Below are 19646 nucleotides of genomic sequence, written 5' to 3'. Positions count from 1 at the left end.
AATAGCGCAGACGCACACGCACACAAAATTGCTTCGGCCCTGTTTGCTCGACCCAACTTGGCCCTGCCCTTTTCCCCGTGCCCCGAGCCGCCGATCCAGAGCCGAACACCAGCCCGCCAGCGACCTTTAAACTCTTCTTCTAATCCATCACTTCTGAACCGCAACCCGCCCGTTGTCCTCACTAGAACCGCAGTTCCACAGCCTCATCCATGATGATAATTGACGGCGAGAAGTTTGCCTGTGAGGCTTGCGTGCGCGGCCACCGCGTCAGCAACTGTCAACATTCAGGTGAGTCGCCCGCATATAACCCAGTCAAAGTGGTTTTCTGCCCCGCGGCCGGCATTCTCCCCTCCATCTCCAAAAAATACTATGGTGGACTGGCCTTGAATTGGCTTTTTTGGTCCGTGTCGGCCTCGAAGCTGCCAGTTGGCGGAGGCTATACGGCCAAAAACTCTATCAAGGCTTGTGCCACCATGGGCAACGCAAACACACGAGAAGACGAAAAGACTTGTCGCAAAAGTCAATTGCTAACTGACAGCCCTGCAGGTCGTCCTCTTCAACACATTAACAAGAAGGGCCGTCCCGTCTCGCAATGTGCGCACTGTCGCTCGCAGCGCAAGTCCCGGTCCGCTCACATCAAGTGCGATTGCGGCGAGAAGACGAGCAAGTGCGTGCACCTGCAACCGCCCGTGGACGGACACCTTGGTAAGTTTTACAGTTTTACAGAATACGAGGCTGCGTGTCCTCCTCCACAAGCTCCCGGTTCTAATCTGTCATCCTCCCATGCAGAGACGTGCTGCTGCAACCATGGCGGACGATGCACCTGCGCCGGAAAGAAGGACGTGGCACTGGACACCGTGCCGGAGTCCGATTCGGAGGGCGAAATGAAGGCAGCCACCCTGCCTCCTCGACCAGTTCCAAGACGGCGACGGGCCAACACGATTCACTCGTCCGACATTGGCATGACCTTTGACCAGCACGGCCACCACAAGCCGGCCAAGCACAACCGTGCCTCACAAAAGTGCGGGCCGTATCAGCTCAACAGGGTCAACTCGGCCGCCAGCGCCGGAAGCCTTGGCACCAGCACCGACAACCTGCTTTATCAAGCACAGAACGAGGGCCATGCGTCGTTGCAGCACAACTTCCTCGCCCGGGAACAGCGCCTGGTCAAGTCGGAGGCGACGTCCCCTCTCATGTCTGCCTCCACCTTTTCGCAGCTCAACGGCAACCTGCCGCCACTCGATCTTTCCGGCATCTCAAACTACTCTACCTATGCCGGCAGCACCAGCTTTGACCTGTTTTCCAGCGGTCTTCCGGACGGCGACGGACCCATCATGAGCGCGAGCCTGGCGCAGTCAGTTGACTGGAGCCACCTCGACCTGAGGGAAGCAAACGGTGAAAGCTTCACCCCCTCGAGCTACAGCCAGGCCGGCACGCAGTTCACCGGCCAGCTCGATTTCGGTAGCGGCTCCGAGCAGCTGCCCAACCTGGCCGGCACAAGGTCCACGTCCGGCGATGTCTCTGAAGTGGAAGATTTCATGCCCGGCGGCGAGGGCGACTTTGAAGGATTTGCCACCAGCAGTAGCTTCCTCCGACCCAACGTCGACCTCGCCAGCCTGGATTACAGCCTCTTCGACAAGACCGACAACCAAGCTCTCACCGGCGACTTCTCCACGGTCGAGGACGACCCCGCCTTCTACATTCCCAACTACAGTGGCAGCGTCACTGCGGTAGAGGAGAACACCGACACCCTCGGCGCTGGCTCATTAGGCGGCTACTGGGAAATGTGATGGCATTTCGGGCTTTTACTTTCTATTTGGGAATGCAATTTCCCCCCCTTTATTGTTTGGTCTTTTGATTTGTTTTTTTATGTTTTACCTGGCGCACAGAATACCCCAATGGTGGTTGGCATCTTGAACGCGTTAACGACAGAGGCGTTGGGAACCCGCTATATACAACGACACAAAAAAAAGGGCATTTATGGTCTGGAGGGCGTACACCTGATTCATTTCGGTCGGCTATACTTGAGCGACACTTTTTTTGCGAGCATCCAAATTTCCTTGTTTCGCTTCTTTTGGGGATCAAGACGGCTGGCTCAGATTAGGCTGCTCCGGAACAGCGCCTAGGACGACTCAACTCAAGCCAGCCTCTCTTTCCTTCACCTTTTTTTTCCCGTCCGCTGAAACACCGGCCCTGCGGGTTAGGAAACAAGCGGACACCTTTTTTTTTCCTCGTCTCTAGAAATCATACAATGGGGCACGGGCTACAATTTGTGGGGTGGGGACCAGGGGCAACTTAGGAGGGGGGGAAACGTGGGCAATGAAGGTGGGACAAGGCTTCGGTGTCTGGGGTTTTGATCGGTGCGTCGCTGGGCTGTTTTTTCTCTCTTTTGCTTGATGACGCTGGATCTGCGTTGTTGGGTGGAGGGTCCCATGCGTCTGCTACCTGATTTTTCTTTTGGATCTTTTCTCACTGGCCTTAGCCGGCCCAATGGCTTGCTTGGCTTTACGAGGACATGATGATGGCTTTTTCTCTTTCTTGCTGCAAGCCCGCATTTGGCGGAGCATTGTTCAGAGTCGCTGCACATATTACAGTTTTATGGGACAGATAGACCGTTGTTTATTCTCGGGACGACCCAATAGGGGTCGCGCCTTGAATTCTTTTTTTTATATCCTTTCTGATCACTTGAATCATGTCATGTTTCAGTATATAGACTCTGCGCGCAACAATAGAAAGCAGCGACTTTGATCTAAAACAGCACACAACTTCTGGGAGTCCCATCTTACAGCACAGACAACGCCACCGAGGCAGGGCCTTTACGGCCCCAACGGCTATGTAAATGTGTGGTAATTGGTAGGCTGCCTGGCAGATGCCGGTCGCCTTGGCCGGGAGACAGCGCTTGGGGCATTACCTAACGAGCGTGCGAGACGACCAACACTGTATTGGTAGTCGATTGTTCCAGAGCCTCCGGAGACTGTATTTTAGAGTGGGTGAAGATTTTTTCTTTCCTTTTTTTCACTAACGGGATAAGCTATCAGGTACTTAACTAAAGGTGTTAGGTCAGGTACGGCGAGAATGTGTGGCTACGGCTTCAGGAACCAAGTACTCCGTATGAATAAAACAGCACGAGAAAGGCCCAGCAACTAAAGGTCTAGTACCTGTAAACGTTTGGAAAGCTCTAGGGACAAGGCGTGCTACGTGCTTTTGCTAGGACGGTATAGACAAGTTTTAAGGTCGAGGTACCCGCCACTGCACTAAAGCTGGTCCAAGTCTCGATGTCACTGGAGAAAAGTGAAAGCCAAGGTGGATCAAAAGCATTCTGCCAGAAACAAAAAAAAAATCCACAAAAAAAAGAGGGAACAGAGGGAATCTAGATGATCCAATGAGAAGTGGCCGGGAAAAGGAAAGTAATCCCACTGAAAAGCTTTGGGCCACGGAGATGGGATGGGGGATTGAGAGGACGCGGCCGCCGTGCGAAATGGATGACGGACACAAGACATACTCGTACACACAGATAGTTTAAACGTGCGCCCTCTTCTGTTCTCCTATGTCATCCCATCTTTTATTTTTAGGTGAGAGGGGTAAGAAACGGAGGAAAGGCAAACCGCAGGTAGCAGCTGTAATAGGTTCGAGATACTGTACATGCCGACTTTTCTGGGGGAGGGGAAGAAAGATAATACTCCGGAATGTTAGGCTTTGCATGCTACAGGGCGAAAAGAGTAGAGAGGGCAGAGGCCTAGGCCAGTCTGTGACATGCAGGAATTGGCTGATCTTGGCGTGGGAGAGCGAACTGGGCTTGGTACATACAGTATGTACTCGTACACATACCAATTGAAGCGTTTTTTGGCTGCTAAAATAAAGGTAGGTTGGTTGGCTCACTGTATGTACGTGGGGTTCTTTTTTTGTTTTCGTTCGTATTGGAATAGAGCCGGATAGGCCAAATTGATACGGTGACAATCAAAAGGCAAAAAAGGCTATTGATAGAAGGAGGGGGTGATGTATTCAGTCGCCGCCCTTTTTCGGTGTAGATGCTGTTATGCTCTGTTGGTTTCCTTCCAGATGGGAAGCGCCCTCCCCGGGGTTGGATGGGAGAGCGGAAAGGGCCGGCGATCACCTCATGGGGAGCCGAAGGGAATGTTTCGGGACAAGAAAACAGGAACAACTTCGTTTTTTTGACGGCGGCTGTTGTTGGGCCATTTGGTACGGGTTGCTATTGGCTGGGTTAGAGTCCAGCCGCACACACACAGGACGCAGGGTCTAGCGGCAAAAAGAAAGAACAATTGTTTGAAGTAAAGACAACGTTCGCTAAAAAGAAAATCCTGATTTTCTTTTGCTTGCTAGGGTAAAAAGCGAGCTCGGGTAATGTCAAACATGCAATCAAAAAAAGGTGGCACGGCAGAAGGATCCATACAATGGGCAGTAATTACTAGGCCTAGTACACAGATCCTCCCCATGGGACCATCTCAGCCTCACCGATCGACCTAATGCGCAGGGATTTGTTTTCATTACTCTTCGTCTGCCTAGTATAGCATCTACGCAGACAGCTTGACAGCGTCCCGGCAGTGCCCATTAGCTAGCATCCTATCCTGCATCTAACGAGTAGTGTGTGGTCGTTCGTGTATGCCTTTGGTCAATCCAAGAGCAAGTCGACCAGTCATATCGCCCTGTCATCAAGCCACAAGCTTTTGACACCATGGCTGCAGCACCAGGGCTGCTCTCCACCGCCATGTTCTCCCAGTATCATACCACATGCAAAACAGACAGGATGAGAAGGGGAAAGGAATCAAACGGGGTCCTAATTATACAGTCCAGATTCAACCTCCTGGCATCACATCATTATCCAGACGCCATGTAATCAGCCAACAATACAGTCAACAATACAGTCAGTGTCTTCCTCCTCCTAAGCAACGTCCAGATAGCCCGACGCGAGCGTGGGACCAAACGTAATGTCATCAGGGCCAGGCGCAATGCCCTCATGGGCCGTCGCCAAATCCGCCAGATGCTGCAGGCCTTGGCTTGCAGTAGCCTCCACCGACGATGTCGGCCGCAGCTGCTCGGTTAGCTTCTCCCTAACACTGTCCCAGTGCCCTCCGCTAGGCTTCTCCAGTATCTCCTTCATTAGCCGCACAGCGCCTTCGCGGGAGCTGTCCATCTTGGACAGTTTGGACAGTGACATGGTGACTAGAGAAACGAAATGGTTGGTAAAGGGGCTCCTCAGGTGCGCATTTGCTAGCAGCAAGGTAGCCAGCTCAGACGTCGGCCACAGCGTCTCAGTTGGCGTGGCCCCTGGTGTTAATAATGTCACCAATAGCTTGCAGTGCCAGTATGCAAGATGCACCAATGGGTACGACGCAGCCTCAATGTGGCCTGGAAGATCTTCACGGTAGTTCTCAATGTAGTCCGCAAGAATGGCCGCCATGGCGGGTTCGGCGGTAGATGTGCCCGGCTGCATCGTGGAAATCACAAATGCAGTCCTATTTAGCAGCTTCGATAACCCTAGACGAATCTCCATTAGCAACAAATTATAGCGGCATGTTTCCTTTGCTGCTCCAACTCACGATTTAAATAGTAGCACACCTCGCCCAGGGTGTTCTCCAGTCCAGCGGGCGCAACAACGCTGCTGTCTGGGATCTGCGCTGGTTTTCCTGTTCCAGCCGCGTGCCAGCGATCCATCAGTACAAGGGACCACCAGATCCGCACGCACAGCTGATCGTCAGAGTCTGATTCCGAGGCAGACTCAATCGGTGTAAACTTCCACAGCTTCATCGTATTCGCAAGTGCCACTGCTCTGGCCAGGAGAAACGGCAGCTGAGATGAGGCGCGCCAGTCTGCGTCGATTATCAGGAGAAGAAGCGTCTGAGCATGCACAATGTCGGTGGCACGCGAGTGTGGCGCCTCGCTGCTCTCCCACTCGTGCAAAAGGGAACTCGCAGTTTGTGTGTCTCCTGATGATTGCCCGACTGCTTGAAGAGCTGTGATAAATGCCGTCCTCACGGTGGACGGGCATTGAGACAGCAAAGACTGAATCCTTGCCTTGCTGCTGGGAAGTATGGGATATATGGCTTGAACATGGGCAAGATAGCTGTATACTTCATCAGCTTTGGCTCCGGGAAAGGTAAAGGGGGATGCTTACTCATGTAAAGAATCTTCGTCAATCTCAGGTACCTCCTCTGCTTCCACAACCTGAGAGTCCATTGCTGCCACAGGTGGCTTTGGTGGCGCGCTGTCCGTCTTGATTGCCGCAGATGGAGGCGCCAGCGAATTATTAGCAAACGTTGGGGGTGCAAAGCCGTCCGAAGGTGTAGCGGATGGTATTATTGGTCGCGACTCTGGTCCCCATGGTGCCTGTCGAGGAGGAGCTGTTGCGTTGAAGTCGGTTGCTGATATGCTGGAAAACGGTCTCTTCCGATTTGGGTCCTCGGGAGGGGCTAAGCCATTGTAAGCTCGATGGCTTCCTGGTGTCAACAGTCGGTCAATTTCGTCCTGGGTAAGGCTACCTTCAGACTCCAGCTTGTTCTCGATGCTATGTATCCTGTCTGCTAGCTCTTTGATATACCTGTCTCATATGTCAGTTGATCAGAGTATTCTGCAGCAGCTAGTGCAATAGCAAGGCAACAAAAGAAAAGACGTGAATATTCATACCCCTTAGATGGACCGCGCTTTTGGGGAACACGGCTGAACAGACATCGCATAGATGACCGAGCACAACTGGAACAGGGGCTATCACCGGTATCTGATTGAGCATCGCATTTGATCTTCTTTCGCCGGCACTCATCACAAGCACGTGACACCTTTGATCGCTTTCTCGGTGGGATGCCGTCTCCTCCCATAGCATACGGTGGTAGCGGAGGTCCCACGGCAACTGGGAGCGCATGCGGCACCATATGATCTGATGCCGGTGCCTCGTGAACATACGATGGTGTCTGGTGCTGGTCTGGCTCGGGATGTGGCATAATGTTACGCATGCCCGGATCTTCCACGTTCATACTAGGATCAGTGGTTGGGATGAGAGAGGTTCCTGCTAAGCCTTGTCCAAGCTGGGCGGCCAGCTGAAGTTCTTCCAGGTTGGGCGGCCGTTGGATGTGATGTTGGGGAGACGCCGGCTCGTGCGTGGGAATCTGGCCATGATCTTGCTCTTGTGTGTGAACCTGGGTAGGATCATGCTGGTCATGGGTCTGCTGGTGCTCCTCATGCTCATGAGTCTCATCGCGAGTGGCTGTGTGATAGAATGGGCCTGCATCAAGGCCCTCGGCACCCGGTGAAGGGTACGACATGTTGTTGGCCTCCTCCGCCTCACCCTCACGACCGGGACCCATAATCGCCGGGAAGGCAGTTACGTGAAGTCTTTGTGAGATGACAGTGGTGAGATGACAGTGGTGATAACACCCTGTGAGATTCTACGCAGAGTCGTGGGTGAAAATAGACAGGGCAGACGCGGTTGTTACGCGATTGCTAGAGGCGATCCGACGCCGATACAATGCGGACACTGAAGCCATTGTCAGCCAGCTTGTCACTCGACAGCGTGTCTATGTAGGTTTGGATTTGTCTTGTCTTTTTGTTGCAGCCATCGCTAAGCTGCCGGATCGCTGACTTACACTCTATCGCATTGGAATACGGATGATGGTAATTGCGAAACTGGGCCGTTTGAACGGAAAGGAATAACTCGTCGCCGCGTGGGAATAGGCGACGGGATGTTGGTGTGCCCTTTTTCGCCTTTCCATTAGGCAGAGAGGGAGGAGGAAAGAATTTTCTCCGAGGCGTGGCGGAAAATATTCGGCTCAATTTTGCGTGCTTCTGTTTTTGGCCTCTGCTTTTTGCTTCTGCCTTTTTCGGAGTACGTACTCCGTAGTTGCTCCGTTTCTTTTGCCTCTGCTTCCGTTGTCGTTCCGGTGACCGCGCGCATGATGAGTCAGCTATCCCTTTGTGTCTTTGTGCATTAGTTACAGTAGCAATAGACTAGCACGCGTATGATACAGGCTTGACAGGGTCTACAGGCATCAGGGGATTTGCTCTTAGTACCGGAGAATCCGATCCGACATCCGGGGGAGCTGCCAGTTTGCTTAGGTTGATTTGATGATTTGATTGAGCTGTCAAGGTATTCGGAGTTCAGTAGCTGCTACTGTAACACTCCTAGGTGCTATCTCGGCATTGGTGATTTTCTGACTCAGCAGTCCCTTATCATTTATCAATTTATCATGCAACATTCCGCAGCGGGCAACAAAAAGAGGGTCAATATGCAGTCGAAGCTGCATAGAACCATGATTGCATTTTATTTGCATATGGCCCCCCTAGTCTTTGCCTAACTTTTGCTTAGCATTTACCTAAATTTGCTATCGAGTGGCTTGGCTTTTGCCTAGGCGCAAAGTAGGTCTACCTCCCTAATAGCCTTCGCCCTGCTTCCTCTGGGCCGGGGCCAATGGAGCTGATACCTCGGATACGTTTCAAGCCTCTGCCAGCTCATCACAACCTTGACCGTCATGCCTCTTGAGCCCTTGCATTGACACCATTTCCAATCATCGTCTGATACCTACGTGTGTTTTACGGAGTGCGTTGAATTTCTACAGTCGGTCAAGATGGACGGTCTCCTTTGATTGCCATTCCGCTAGATGGATCCCTGGGTGCTGCTCATCTAGGCCATCGAGAGAGAGCTGCGAGCTGTGAAGTCGCGTCCTCTGCACACCGGCGATTGATCCATCTCGCACTCTCTGATCCGATACCGTAGCTCACGGCTACACTCTATTTTCGTCGCGTGTTGGAGCCTCTTCCGTCTCATGGAATGGACATCCTAGAGATACAAAAATGGGCCTTTATGCCTAATCTTCCGGATAACATAGCGCCGATCCGGGAGTTGCTCATCCGGTATAGCAAAATCCCAGCCGACGAGATTGAGCCTCATCTTATCAGGATTGTAAGTCATCTACGCCTGTCGCCGGTCATTCATCCGCTTATCTGATTGATTCTTATAGCGAGAAGCGGCTTGGGCGAGTTCGCGAATGCCCTTTATTGGGCGATGGAAGTTCTTAATAATACACGATGCCAACGACTCTCGCTATCAACAGGCTCTTTTCCGCCTCAGACTATCTCAATCTCGGGACGCCCTCCTAGACCTGGGCTGCGGGCTTGGACAAGCTCTTCGCCAATTTCGAGACGACGGCGTTGATGGATCACGGTTATTCGGGCTCGACTCAAGTTCTCACATGATTTCATCTGGCTATGATCTCTTCCAAGATAGGAACAGCCTGGGCGCCCATTTTACCGTGGGAGACTTGACCGATCCCGACGATTTAAGCTTAGAGGAGCTCAACGGTCAGGTCAGCATCATCCACGCCGGAAGCTTCTTCCACCTATTTAGCTGGAAACAGCAGTTGTACATCGGTAAACGACTCGTCGACTTTCTGCAGCCCGGAATACGCAACGCATTTATATACGGCCGCCATGCAGGCGTTACCACCGCTCGCGAGGTTGAGAAGAACGATTCCTCGCCCTATCTTCACAACCAGGAAAGCTTCCAACGTCTCTGGGACGAGGTAGGAGAATTAACAAGAACCAAATGGAAGGTAGAGGTAGAGCCAGCGGGGGAGGCGGTTGCTTGGCTCCCAGGGAATCCAAAGGGGGCATATCCTGTCAATTTCACAATATACCAAGTTCCTAGAATTGAAATAAAAAAGAGTTGTTTATAACCTGATGAGTGCGATGTGCTTACCAGTGACGATACCGATTTTCTCCCTCCACGGCTTCCTGTTTTGTTTTCTGTGTCTCTATTCAAATCCCAGCTTTAATTGCATCCCATCAAGATTACTACCTACCTATGCTCTGTGAGTCAATGGCGATTGCTTCTAAAAGCTACAGTAACAGATAACATATCAATATTCATCCAAACTTTTGAGGCGCTCTTGTTGCCATTACAACCCGTCGCATTGAGTTTCCACTCAACAGAGCAAAAGACGTAACATAAACAAAACACGCATACAATTAACAAAAGCTTAAACAAGCTCACACACATATTTCTCCCATATCCCTAACCATAAACACCATTTCTTCTCTCGCATCATTCACTCGCATCGCCTCAATATCAATCCAAGCATCTCTACATCTCGAGCTATCGCAGGGTAGGCCTGCGGAATTATATCGGATAATACTAGTGACCTCACTGCCCCTCCTACAAGTCGCGTTCCTCCCGCTCTAGCTCTCTCGTGGAAACAGAATCACTTCTGTCCCGTGATTGTGTCGATTGAGTCTGTATTCTTAGATTGGACTCCCGTGGAGCCTCTCTTGGGCTTACGGTATCATTGCGACCCTTAACACGGGCTTTGGTACCGGGGGAAGCCACAATGGACGGAGACTGGGATGAGGTAAGTGCTCCTCGCTTTGGCCGGCCATCACGACGTCTTGGACGGCATGGCTGTTCGATATCGACCTGTGATTCTGTGATTTTGACATCTCTGCTCTTCTAGGTCGCCCGGGTGCCATTCCCGCCACCGGGCGTGCATGCGCTGCCAACACAAGTCACGACAATGACCTTTGATACCACCCAAGAGCTTCTATGGGCCGGCAACGACTATGTACGATCAGACAAATCGCAAATGCTCTCCTAGCGGATGTGGGCCGCTGACATGTTTAATAGGGTCGAGTCACTTCCTTTCTAAGCTCCGAGCTTCAACAACATACTTCATTCAAGGCGCATTCGGCCACGGACGGACCGGTTCGGCAGATTCTCGTAAACAGCAAAGGCGTGATAGTATTGGGCTCCAAAGATGTACATATGGCGAACAGGAGAGGGCCCCCCATCTGGCATCTCAGACACGACGATATGAAGGACCTAAGATGCATGAGCTTTACCTCAAAGGGAACCGCAGAAATCATTGCTGCTGGTCTCCAAGACAGCATGTTTGTTATCGATCTCATTAAGGGAGAAGTCGTCAAACAAGTCCGAACGGAGCATCAGTACTCAATTATGAAACGTGGGCGCTACATTTGCGCGGCGACGAGGAACGGATCGGTCGACCTCTTGGATCCTGTTACCTTTGCAGTTGTCAAGACCTGGAATGCTCATTCCGCGTTAATCAATGACATGGATGCTCAGCATGACTTCATTGTTACATGCGGCTACTCGCTGCGCCAGGGACAGAATTATATGCTGGATCCCTTCCTCAACGTCTTTGATATCAGAAAGATGGCGTCAATGCCGCCGATACCCTTCCCTGCCGGCGCGGCATACGTACGCATGCACCCGCGTATGCTCACAACTAGCATCGTGGTCTCTCAAAGCGGCCAGATGCATGTTGTGGATCTCATGAACCCTAACACAAGCAATGTGCGGCAAGCCAACGTGCTTAGCTACCTCAGCATGTTCGAGATTGCTCCCTCCGGCGAGGCCATGGCCCTCACTGACGCAGAATGCTTGATCCATCTGTGGGGATCGCCATCCAAACTGCATTTCGTCGATCTGCCTGCTCCTGTTGAATTTGCTACCCCCGAGGAGGCGATTCACCAGCTGGATTGGACACCTGAAAGGTAAGTTGCACATGTTCATATTTCCAAGCTGGTTGGCTAACATGGCATAGTCCTCTGAACTCAGTCGGCCTACCATACTATCGACAAGTCCTTGCCTCTTCTTGGCCAGAATTACCATCGGATGTTGGAGCTCCTCCAGTCAAGTTTGATACACAGTTCCTCGCGAGCCTTAAGCCTACCGATTTTGCACTCTATGGCCGGAATATGCGAGGCCTTCGGAGGAACCAACTCGAAGACACTCGCAGCGTACACAAATCCGCCAACTCTGGTCTCAAGGCGCCAAAGTTTCTTAGTGAAAAAGCCCGAGATCTTGCCAAATCGGAATCATCCAATGCCGGAGATAAGACAGACGAGCTCTCGAATTCTCTTGCAGAGATGGAAGTTGGCAGTAGAAAATCAGATTTGCCCATGATGTACAGAAATGTCGAGATCAAGTACAGCAAATTTGGTGTGGATGATTTCGATTTTGGATACTATAATCAAACACGACACTCAGGTCTTGAGATTCATATATCAAACTCATACGCAAATTCGCTTCTTCAAATTATGCACTTTACGCCGTTACTGCGAAACCTGGCCTTACAACATGCAGCTACCGCCTGTGTGAGCGAGGCCTGTCTTCTGTGCGAGCTGGGCTACCTCTTTGATATGCTTCAGAAAGCAGAGGGATCAATCTGCCAAGCCACCAACATGCTAAAGGCTCTTAGCAACCAACCTCAAGCTGCACCACTGGGCCTGTTAGAAGAAGATACTCATTCATCATCCCTGAACGTAATGTTGCAGGGACTTACACGATTCCTCCTGGAGAAAATTGCTGGTGACTATAAGACGATGGCCCCGAATTCCCCTGCAATGGATAAAGCTTTGGCAACCTCGGCAACAAGCACCATCAGATGTTTCAGCTGCAGGAGCGAATATACCCGACCTGGATCGACCTTTGTAAATGACTTGCTTTATCCACCTATTGTAAGTTGGATTGACCTTGTACTTTGGTTGCTCTTTGCTGACTTGATCCTTAGAAAACCCCTGGGCGAAATAATAAAGCGCCACGCATCACTTTCTCACAAATTCTTAAGAGCAGTGTTGAGAGAGAAACAACATCAAAGGGGTGGTGTGGGAGATGCCAACGATACCAGACCATTGCGACTAGAAAGACCATTCACAGTGTTCCAGACGTCTTAATGCTTAATACCGCAATTACCGGCTCGGATCACCGAATGCTTTGGTCCACACCTGGCTGGCTGCCGGAAGAGATTGGCATTATTGTCGAGCAAGGCCTTTTCTTTTGCTACGAAGGAGAAGACCTGAAGCTTCACCTCCAGCGTGGCATTCATAACATCACAGTTTACTCATTAATCGGAATGGCTATCAATATTGAGAGCGGCCAGACTCAAAAGCCACATCTCGTCGCCATGGTAAATGGTAAGACACTGTTGCTTCCCAAAGATCCTCGCATCACATTACTAACTCGATATAGTTGGTCATGCGGAAGCAGAAGCTCCTAGCCAGAGCCAATGGCACTTATTCAATGACTTCTTGGTGTGCCCTGTCAGTACAGAAGAAGCTCTTACCTTTAACACTTCCTGGAAAGTCCCTTCGGTTGTTGCATTCCAGGTCAAGAAGGCAAATAACAAGATCGATAATGGATGGAAAAACACCATCGATACATCGATTTTGTACCAGGACTTCAAGTAAGTTGCACCGTCATCGACGTAATTGGGATGAGGGAAACGAAAAGCTAACCTTTGTTCTTCTAGTCCTAGTTCTCGCTCTGAAAGCAAAACGTATAAGCTCCTCGATCCTGCAACGGAGCGGCCCGGGCCGTCAACCATTGTGGCACTGGATACCGAATTCGTTGCTGTGCGACAGCCAGAGATCGAGATGAACTCGGATGGCGAGAGAGAGACCATCCGCCCCATAGTGTACGCACTCGCCCGTGCCTCTGTTGTCCGAGGCCAGGGTGAACACGAAGGGGTTCCCTTTATAGATGATTACATTTCCATCTCAGAACCCATTGTTGACTACTTGACGTCATATTCGGGCATCACTGAAGACGATCTGAACCCTCGTACTACGAAACATAGTCTTCTGCCCCACAAAGTGGTGTATAAGAAGCTTTGGATATTGCTCAACTTGGGCTGCAAGTTTTTGGGGCATGGACTCAAACAGGACTTCCGAGTCATCAACATCCATGTCCCCAAGGCACAGATCATCGACACAATAGACCGGTTCTACCTCAAGTCGCGCTTGCGAAAACTTTCGTTGGCCTTTTTGGCGTGGTACTTGCTCAAGGAAGACATCCAGCTGGAGACGCACGACTCCATTGAAGATTCTAGGACGGCCCTGAAACTCTACAAGAAGTACCTCGAGTTTGAAGATGCTGGCATTTTGGAGGCCATGCTGCAGGACATTTATCGTGCTGGCAGGGACGTCAACTTTAAGCCCCCTAGAAAGGATGGCATTGATGCTCCCAGGTCGGAAACTCCGCCTCCCTTGCCGGCACCGGAGACTGGGAGTGCTCCTACGCCTACTCCCCCGCCAAGTACGCCGGCTAGAGTCAGGGGCTTTGGCAGCGGAGGTTGGACGCCGGGTAAGGCATCGCCTATGAGGTGATTATTTACATGGGCTGTTTTTCTAGAGTAACGAGGATGAGAAGCATATTGCATTTAAATTGTTTGGAGAATCTGTCATGGTGGATCTAAAACAGACACAGAATTGTCTATTTTATCAAGGTTGGAGATGAGAGTTTGCACCAGTCTATTTTACTTGTCTTCACAAGAGGTGCAAAATGATAGGCACACAAGTATGGAAGATATGAATGTATGGAGAGAGAATAGGACAAATCAGTAAATATACATAATCCCGTAAATTTTTTTACAGAAACAAAACATATCTGCGTTTATGCAATAAGACATCCCCTCATACCCCGTATTATAAGAAAGACTAACATATCCTGCAAGCTAGTCTTCCACCGTAAGTTCTCCTCCCCCATCTCCTTAAACATACCAAATCCGCTATGCCCTACCTCTTTTTGTTGATGCTTAACCCTCCTAAGCCCCTATTCCAACTGTAATCAGTCCAACGCGCCCCTCTTATAACCTAGAACGTCATCACCACCCCGTGCTCAGTCCTCGCAAACATGATGTGAACAGTAGAATTGGCACCACATGGCCCCTCACATCCCACAAGCAGCAAGGGAAAATCTGTGGAGGAGGGAGAGGGTGTGATGAAAAAGAATGATGTGCGTGTGAGTAGTTTGAAGGGGGATGTCTCGAAGCATATCAATACACTTCCAACGCCATGTATGCATTACTCTTCCAATAACCGGTCGTCTCTCCCTCCTCGCTTGCGTGCATATAAGGATATAGATTAAACACCATCCATAGATGACGAATTTTTTTTTGTTTGGGTCTTCTTTGTCTCCGTCTCCGTTGTCTCTTTCGCCGTCGTGTTTCGGTATTGTTTCGGTATTGTTTCGTGTTAAAAGTCATCAATAAGGTGCAAGTCGTCTACGGTAAGCCATGGTCTTTTGCGCTGTCTTCCACCTGTGTCGTTCATAATTCCTTATAGTGTCGCTACGTAAGGTCTCGCTACGCTACAGCTCAGACTCGGCACCGTTGGCGGACAGAGCCATGGGGCTACCGCTGTGATTCTGTCGCTGGCGAAGGCGAGCGTTACCCGGTGGTCGTCGGCGGACCAGTGCCCGGCCGTTGACAGCCATGGACTCTTCGTCCTCCTCCTCGGAATCGGGGTTTTGCTCGTGGTAGAGTCGTGCCTCATCCAACTCGGTGATGGTCTCGGGTCGGTCTCGCAGCCACTGCATCCGAGGGCCTGACCGTGCGCGCTCTGAGACCTTGAAGCCGTAGATTTTGGGCTCATAAATATGAGCACCGCCAAGACCTGGCGCAATGTTCTTTGCGTACATGCCGTTGAGAATGGTCTCATCGTCAGGCACTTTAGAGTTTGTGCTTGACAGCACGTCGGCGCCGCGTTTGGTGAGATCGTATTCGGGGAATGTGAGGAGGAAGAGGGCTCCAAATGTACGGCCGAAGAAGGCACCGTCCACAGTCTGGAACCGGCTATTAGGGGGGACATATACGTCGAGGCAGGATGGGCAGAAGAGCTTGACTGTGTCTTCACCGGGAATGTCGGACAGGCCAACAGGCAAGGTGCGTGCCTGCTCGCAGTGCGTTCGCGGGCAGCAGCCGAAATGGCCAAACTCGTACTTCTCGCTCATCTGCTGGATGCCCACTCGGGAGCAGATGAAGCGCTGGTGGATGAGGCCGTAGAGCATCTCCGCGGAAGACTCGATGACGGACAGGTCGCTGGCCATCCTGCTATGATGCCTCCGCTCTGCGCCGTGTCGCACGCCTGCACGGTCGGGCTCCTCCAAACCAGATTCGTTTTCGTCGTCATCCTCCTCGTCTTCTTCTTCCTCATCATCATCCTCTGGCTCGACATCGAGAATCATCTGGGCGCGCAAATTAGCAATGGTGGTCAAGATTTAGGGGCAGCATCCAATACGTCATCAGATAACGAGGAGAAGAGGGGAAACAAAGGAGCAGAATGAGTCTATATGTGCGCAACATACCTCGAGGGCCTCTTTGTACATGGCAACTTGCGTCTGCAGGCCCGTCAAGTTGAAGTCATCCTCGATAAACTCCTCGGATACCTCAGCAAAGTACTCGTGCCCCGGCAGAGCGCAAAAGCTCGAGATCCAGGACTCGGGCGTCCCCGAAGAGGTCGACATGGTAGCGGCAACAAGGGACAAGATTGACCTTGTTCAATCACGGACAGCGTGCGGGCTGGGGGTTGAAGTTTTGAGATTTTGAGGTTGAAGAGGTGTTTGGCTGGCTGAGGTGGGGTTCGGCGTGGTGGTATTATCGATAAAATCGATAAAAGTGCAAAGTGGCAGGTCGCGTATGGGTGGCGGTAGATACCCAAGTTTAGGGGCCTAGATTAGTGCCTGGGCGCCTGTTTTCTGGGCGTGGCGGGGTGATTTTGGCTCCAATGCAGCGGCCTAGGCGCGTATCTGGCCAGCCGTGATGAGAATAACAAGGAACTGAAGTGAGGCGAGCTGTGGAATGGGCGGCCAAGTGGCGCGGCTTTGCTGTGTGTCGCCAGTTGATTTGCTGCCTGGCTGGGGAATCGGCAGAGTCACGCAGGCCTGGGGCCCGGATTGCGAGCGCTGACGGGGTTGGCGGGCAGCCTCGTGTCAGGCCTGTGATAAGGCTGGGCTTTGACAAGATTGACTGTAAGCGTAGGTTTGGTCAAAGTCGCAATGGACGGACAGGCAGCGGTGTTGAGTGGGTTGGGCTGTGGTTGGAGAAAAGACACATGACTAAGAGGTGAGGCTGGCTGGATCGGCGCCAGATTTTGCCGGTTCCGGGCAGAGAGTGGCCCGCGTCAATCTAAAGTCAAAGGTAGCGGGTACCTGACCCAGATCAGGAGCTTGTGCATATTCTCAGGTAGACTCTACCCAGATGAGAGCAAACCAGACTGAGCATTCATCAGATGATGGACGATTCAATCAATGCCTTCTACCTCTCATAACTACAGCTGCATCTCTCTAACCCTCCAACATTTAGACTCTTTAGGATGAAGGGGAGCTTGAGGGCGCTCCAATTCACACGCAATTGGGCATTACAGTCCCGCAGAGTATCATCTCGTGCCTTTACTTCCGCAAATGGCCCAACACCGTCGATTCCTGGAGCCATAGATGGGCTTACATTCGAAGAGAGCTTCAAAACCGAACGTCCTTATCTATTCGCTGATTCGAAATCATCTCCCACACAGACTCTCCCGGCTTTTCACAAATGGTTCACAAGGGATGACAAGAACACATCTTTGTCTTCTTACATGGACCCTTTCCTCCAATGGGATTTTCCCTATGAGCTGATAAAGCCCGCCAAACGTGGATCTGAAACCATTGCCCTTCTTCATGACAGCTTGTTAAACCAAGACGGTGTTGGCCGAGATCTAGCAGCAGCTATTCAAATTGCCACTGCTGAAACCTCTCACCAACACCAATTCTTTCAGCTTTACGCACCTCTGAGGCTCCTGGTTAGAGCACTCGAATTTAATAAAGCCCAAAGGCTGAAAGCAAACCCACCGGTGCAGCTTTATATTGCACAATCTCTATTATCAGACCTTCCCGACGCTCTTCAAAGCGATGTGCCAGCTCCTGAATTGATTCGCAGAGTGGGCAAAGGCGACATTTACAGCTCTTCAATATGGCTGGGGACTGAGCCGACTTACACCCCGTTGCACCGGGACCCAAACCCGAATTTGTTCTGTCAGCTGTGCAGTAGCAAAGTGGTGAGGCTTATGCCACCCGAAAGGGGACTAGAACTATATAATGGCGTACAGAAGCAGCTTCGACGATTGGGAAATAGCCGAATAAGATCCACAGAGATGATGGAGGGAGAAGAGAGAGAGATGCTTCATAGTGCCGTTTGGGGAGATGATTCGACGGTAACAGACGTACAAGAGGTGGCACTACGTGCCGGAGATGGCCTATTTATACCAAAAGGCTGGTGGCATTCTATCAGGAGCGAGCAATCGGACGGGCAGCTAAATGGATCAGTCAATTGGTGGTTCCGTTGAAAGTCGATGCTTCAATTGGAACATACAAAACTGCATGCCACTGTCATACCATTATCGATCCTCATATATTCTGTACATAACTAAGATCAAGACCCTTTGACGGGTTTACAAATGATCCAATTAAGATATCCACAAGGCCAGATGAATTTGCGTCTCCCACTTTGTATCTCCCACGAGCTCGTGTCCGTACCGCAGCCACGAAGGAGAGTCTCAACTTCCCCTGGTGTTCTCACCCTCAGACACGAAACAAATCCATCAAATACAAGGACAAAAGGGATCACGGGGATAATGCAGGAAAATATGAATATGACCAGAGATCTTCGTTTCAAGGCAAAGAATGGTGCCATGGCTATTGCTCCGACTCCGAACATCAAGACACTAATCGCACTTGCGAAGCTACGGTCTTGAAGCTCAAAGATGGCAAACCCATGACCCGTATTGACCGTGTCTTTAAGAATGCCTCTTGCTAGAGTATCGTCGAAGTGGTGGAAAGACAAGTTGAAGAGTCGCATCACTTTCTTTCCGTCCCGGCGTTCCACAAGATGCTTTGGAACGTTGCTCGCATCCACAGACTGACTCTCAAACGTGATTTGTGGATGTTTGTTGACGATTTTCTGCCACGCCGCGACATTAGGGTGTAAGTCGGTCAGGATGAAGTCGACTGGTAACTTGTCTTGAGTACTGAGATGGCTGTTGATAGCTTGCTGGATCGCGGGTATAGGCCCCCCTCCGCCGGCACAAAAGTCAATGAATGTATAGGAAGAGAGTGAGCTACCGAGCTGGCGGATAAGGGTAGATGCGGCGATGCGAGCGGGAGATTCAGGTTGAAGTGGCGTATTGGAGTTCCACGCCAAAGTGAGAGCATCCTGGACGTGGCTGCGCAGGAATGAAGGGAACCTAGAGTTATCCAACATTAGAGACCTCTTGAAGCGCATGTTATATCAAAATACTCAGTTGGATGAAAGTGAAGCCGAGCCAATAGATTGAACCGGCTTTCAACATGGAGAGACTCTTACCATGGCTGGTCATCGATCTCAAAGAGATGCAGGCGAGGTATGAGAGGTGCCATATTTTCGTTCTTCTTAATAATGATTCCTATACAATAAAATACAAATGCCAATAGAGGCACGTTGATATATCGATTTTGGTTACATCTGAAGCCGAGGCTGGTGCATCAACTTTTTAGATATGCATGCATGACGAGGTTAGGTTGCATGGACCCCTCAACACCCCAACATTTATTCACTTGTTGGACTACTAAGGTGGCGAGAATCCTTCTTAGTAATTAGAAGCAGAGCTAGTATAAGGGAAAGATTTGAAGAGTTTGTAGAATAAAGCATTAACTCAATTCAAGACATTGGAATGTTTTCCTGGATGCGTCTGGTTGTCTCGGTGAAAACGGTCGCAATATACAATTAATTGACCCTTGTCGCTCAACAGCGTTCCAAATCTCAGCGAAAAAGGGTGATAATTATTGTCTAGTCGAATTTATTACATAAATCACTCTGTCTATGTGCATTCTATGT

The 19646-nt window shown here is 50.8% G+C and overlaps 6 protein-coding genes across 6 annotated transcripts; 3 read left to right on the top strand and 3 right to left on the bottom strand.

The window, feature by feature from the left end:
• Positions 1-212: 212 nt before the first annotated feature.
• T069G_02794 (copper fist DNA binding domain-containing protein) lies at positions 213-1790 on the top strand (the record flags this gene model as incomplete). Its single annotated transcript, XM_056170004.1, has 3 exons — positions 213-288; positions 547-705; positions 790-1790. The coding sequence occupies 3 exons, from the start codon at positions 213-215 to the stop codon at positions 1788-1790; spliced, it is 1236 nt and encodes a 411-aa protein (XP_056030896.1).
• A 3110-nt stretch (positions 1791-4900) lies between these two features.
• T069G_02793 (fungal zn(2)-Cys(6) binuclear cluster domain-containing protein) lies at positions 4901-7316 on the bottom strand (the record flags this gene model as incomplete). The annotated part of the gene is made up of 5 exons (XM_056170003.1): positions 4901-5496; positions 5559-6082; positions 6134-6428; positions 6498-6556; positions 6643-7316. The coding sequence occupies 5 exons, from the start codon at positions 7314-7316 to the stop codon at positions 4901-4903; spliced, it is 2148 nt and encodes a 715-aa protein (XP_056030895.1).
• Positions 7317-8809: 1493 nt separating this feature from the next.
• Positions 8810-9658, top strand: T069G_02792 (methyltransferase domain-containing protein; the record flags this gene model as incomplete). Its single annotated transcript, XM_056170002.1, has 3 exons — positions 8810-8908; positions 8967-9527; positions 9653-9658. The coding sequence occupies 3 exons, from the start codon at positions 8810-8812 to the stop codon at positions 9656-9658; spliced, it is 666 nt and encodes a 221-aa protein (XP_056030894.1).
• A 673-nt stretch (positions 9659-10331) lies between these two features.
• Positions 10332-14127, top strand: T069G_02791 (ubiquitin carboxyl-terminal hydrolase domain-containing protein; the record flags this gene model as incomplete). The annotated part of the gene is made up of 7 exons (XM_056170001.1): positions 10332-10352; positions 10455-10562; positions 10625-11514; positions 11565-12480; positions 12534-12936; positions 12992-13205; positions 13272-14127. 7 exons carry the CDS (start codon positions 10332-10334, stop codon positions 14125-14127), a joined length of 3408 nt encoding a protein of 1135 aa, XP_056030893.1.
• Positions 14128-15109: 982 nt separating this feature from the next.
• Positions 15110-16264, bottom strand: T069G_02790 (casein kinase II regulatory subunit domain-containing protein; the record flags this gene model as incomplete). Its single annotated transcript, XM_056170000.1, has 2 exons — positions 15110-15985; positions 16106-16264. The coding sequence occupies 2 exons, from the start codon at positions 16262-16264 to the stop codon at positions 15110-15112; spliced, it is 1035 nt and encodes a 344-aa protein (XP_056030892.1).
• Positions 16265-18061: 1797 nt separating this feature from the next.
• Positions 18062-19189, bottom strand: T069G_02789 (uncharacterized protein; the record flags this gene model as incomplete). The annotated part of the gene is made up of 3 exons (XM_056169999.1): positions 18062-18087; positions 18311-19017; positions 19137-19189. The coding sequence occupies 3 exons, from the start codon at positions 19187-19189 to the stop codon at positions 18062-18064; spliced, it is 786 nt and encodes a 261-aa protein (XP_056030891.1).
• Between the last annotated feature and the right edge of the window lie 457 nt (positions 19190-19646).

Source organism: Trichoderma breve, chromosome 2 (assembly GCF_028502605.1).
Source record: "Trichoderma breve strain T069 chromosome 2, whole genome shotgun sequence".
NCBI lineage: Eukaryota > Fungi > Ascomycota > Sordariomycetes > Hypocreales > Hypocreaceae > Trichoderma > Trichoderma breve.
This window is presented reverse-complemented; position numbering and strand designations above follow the sequence as displayed.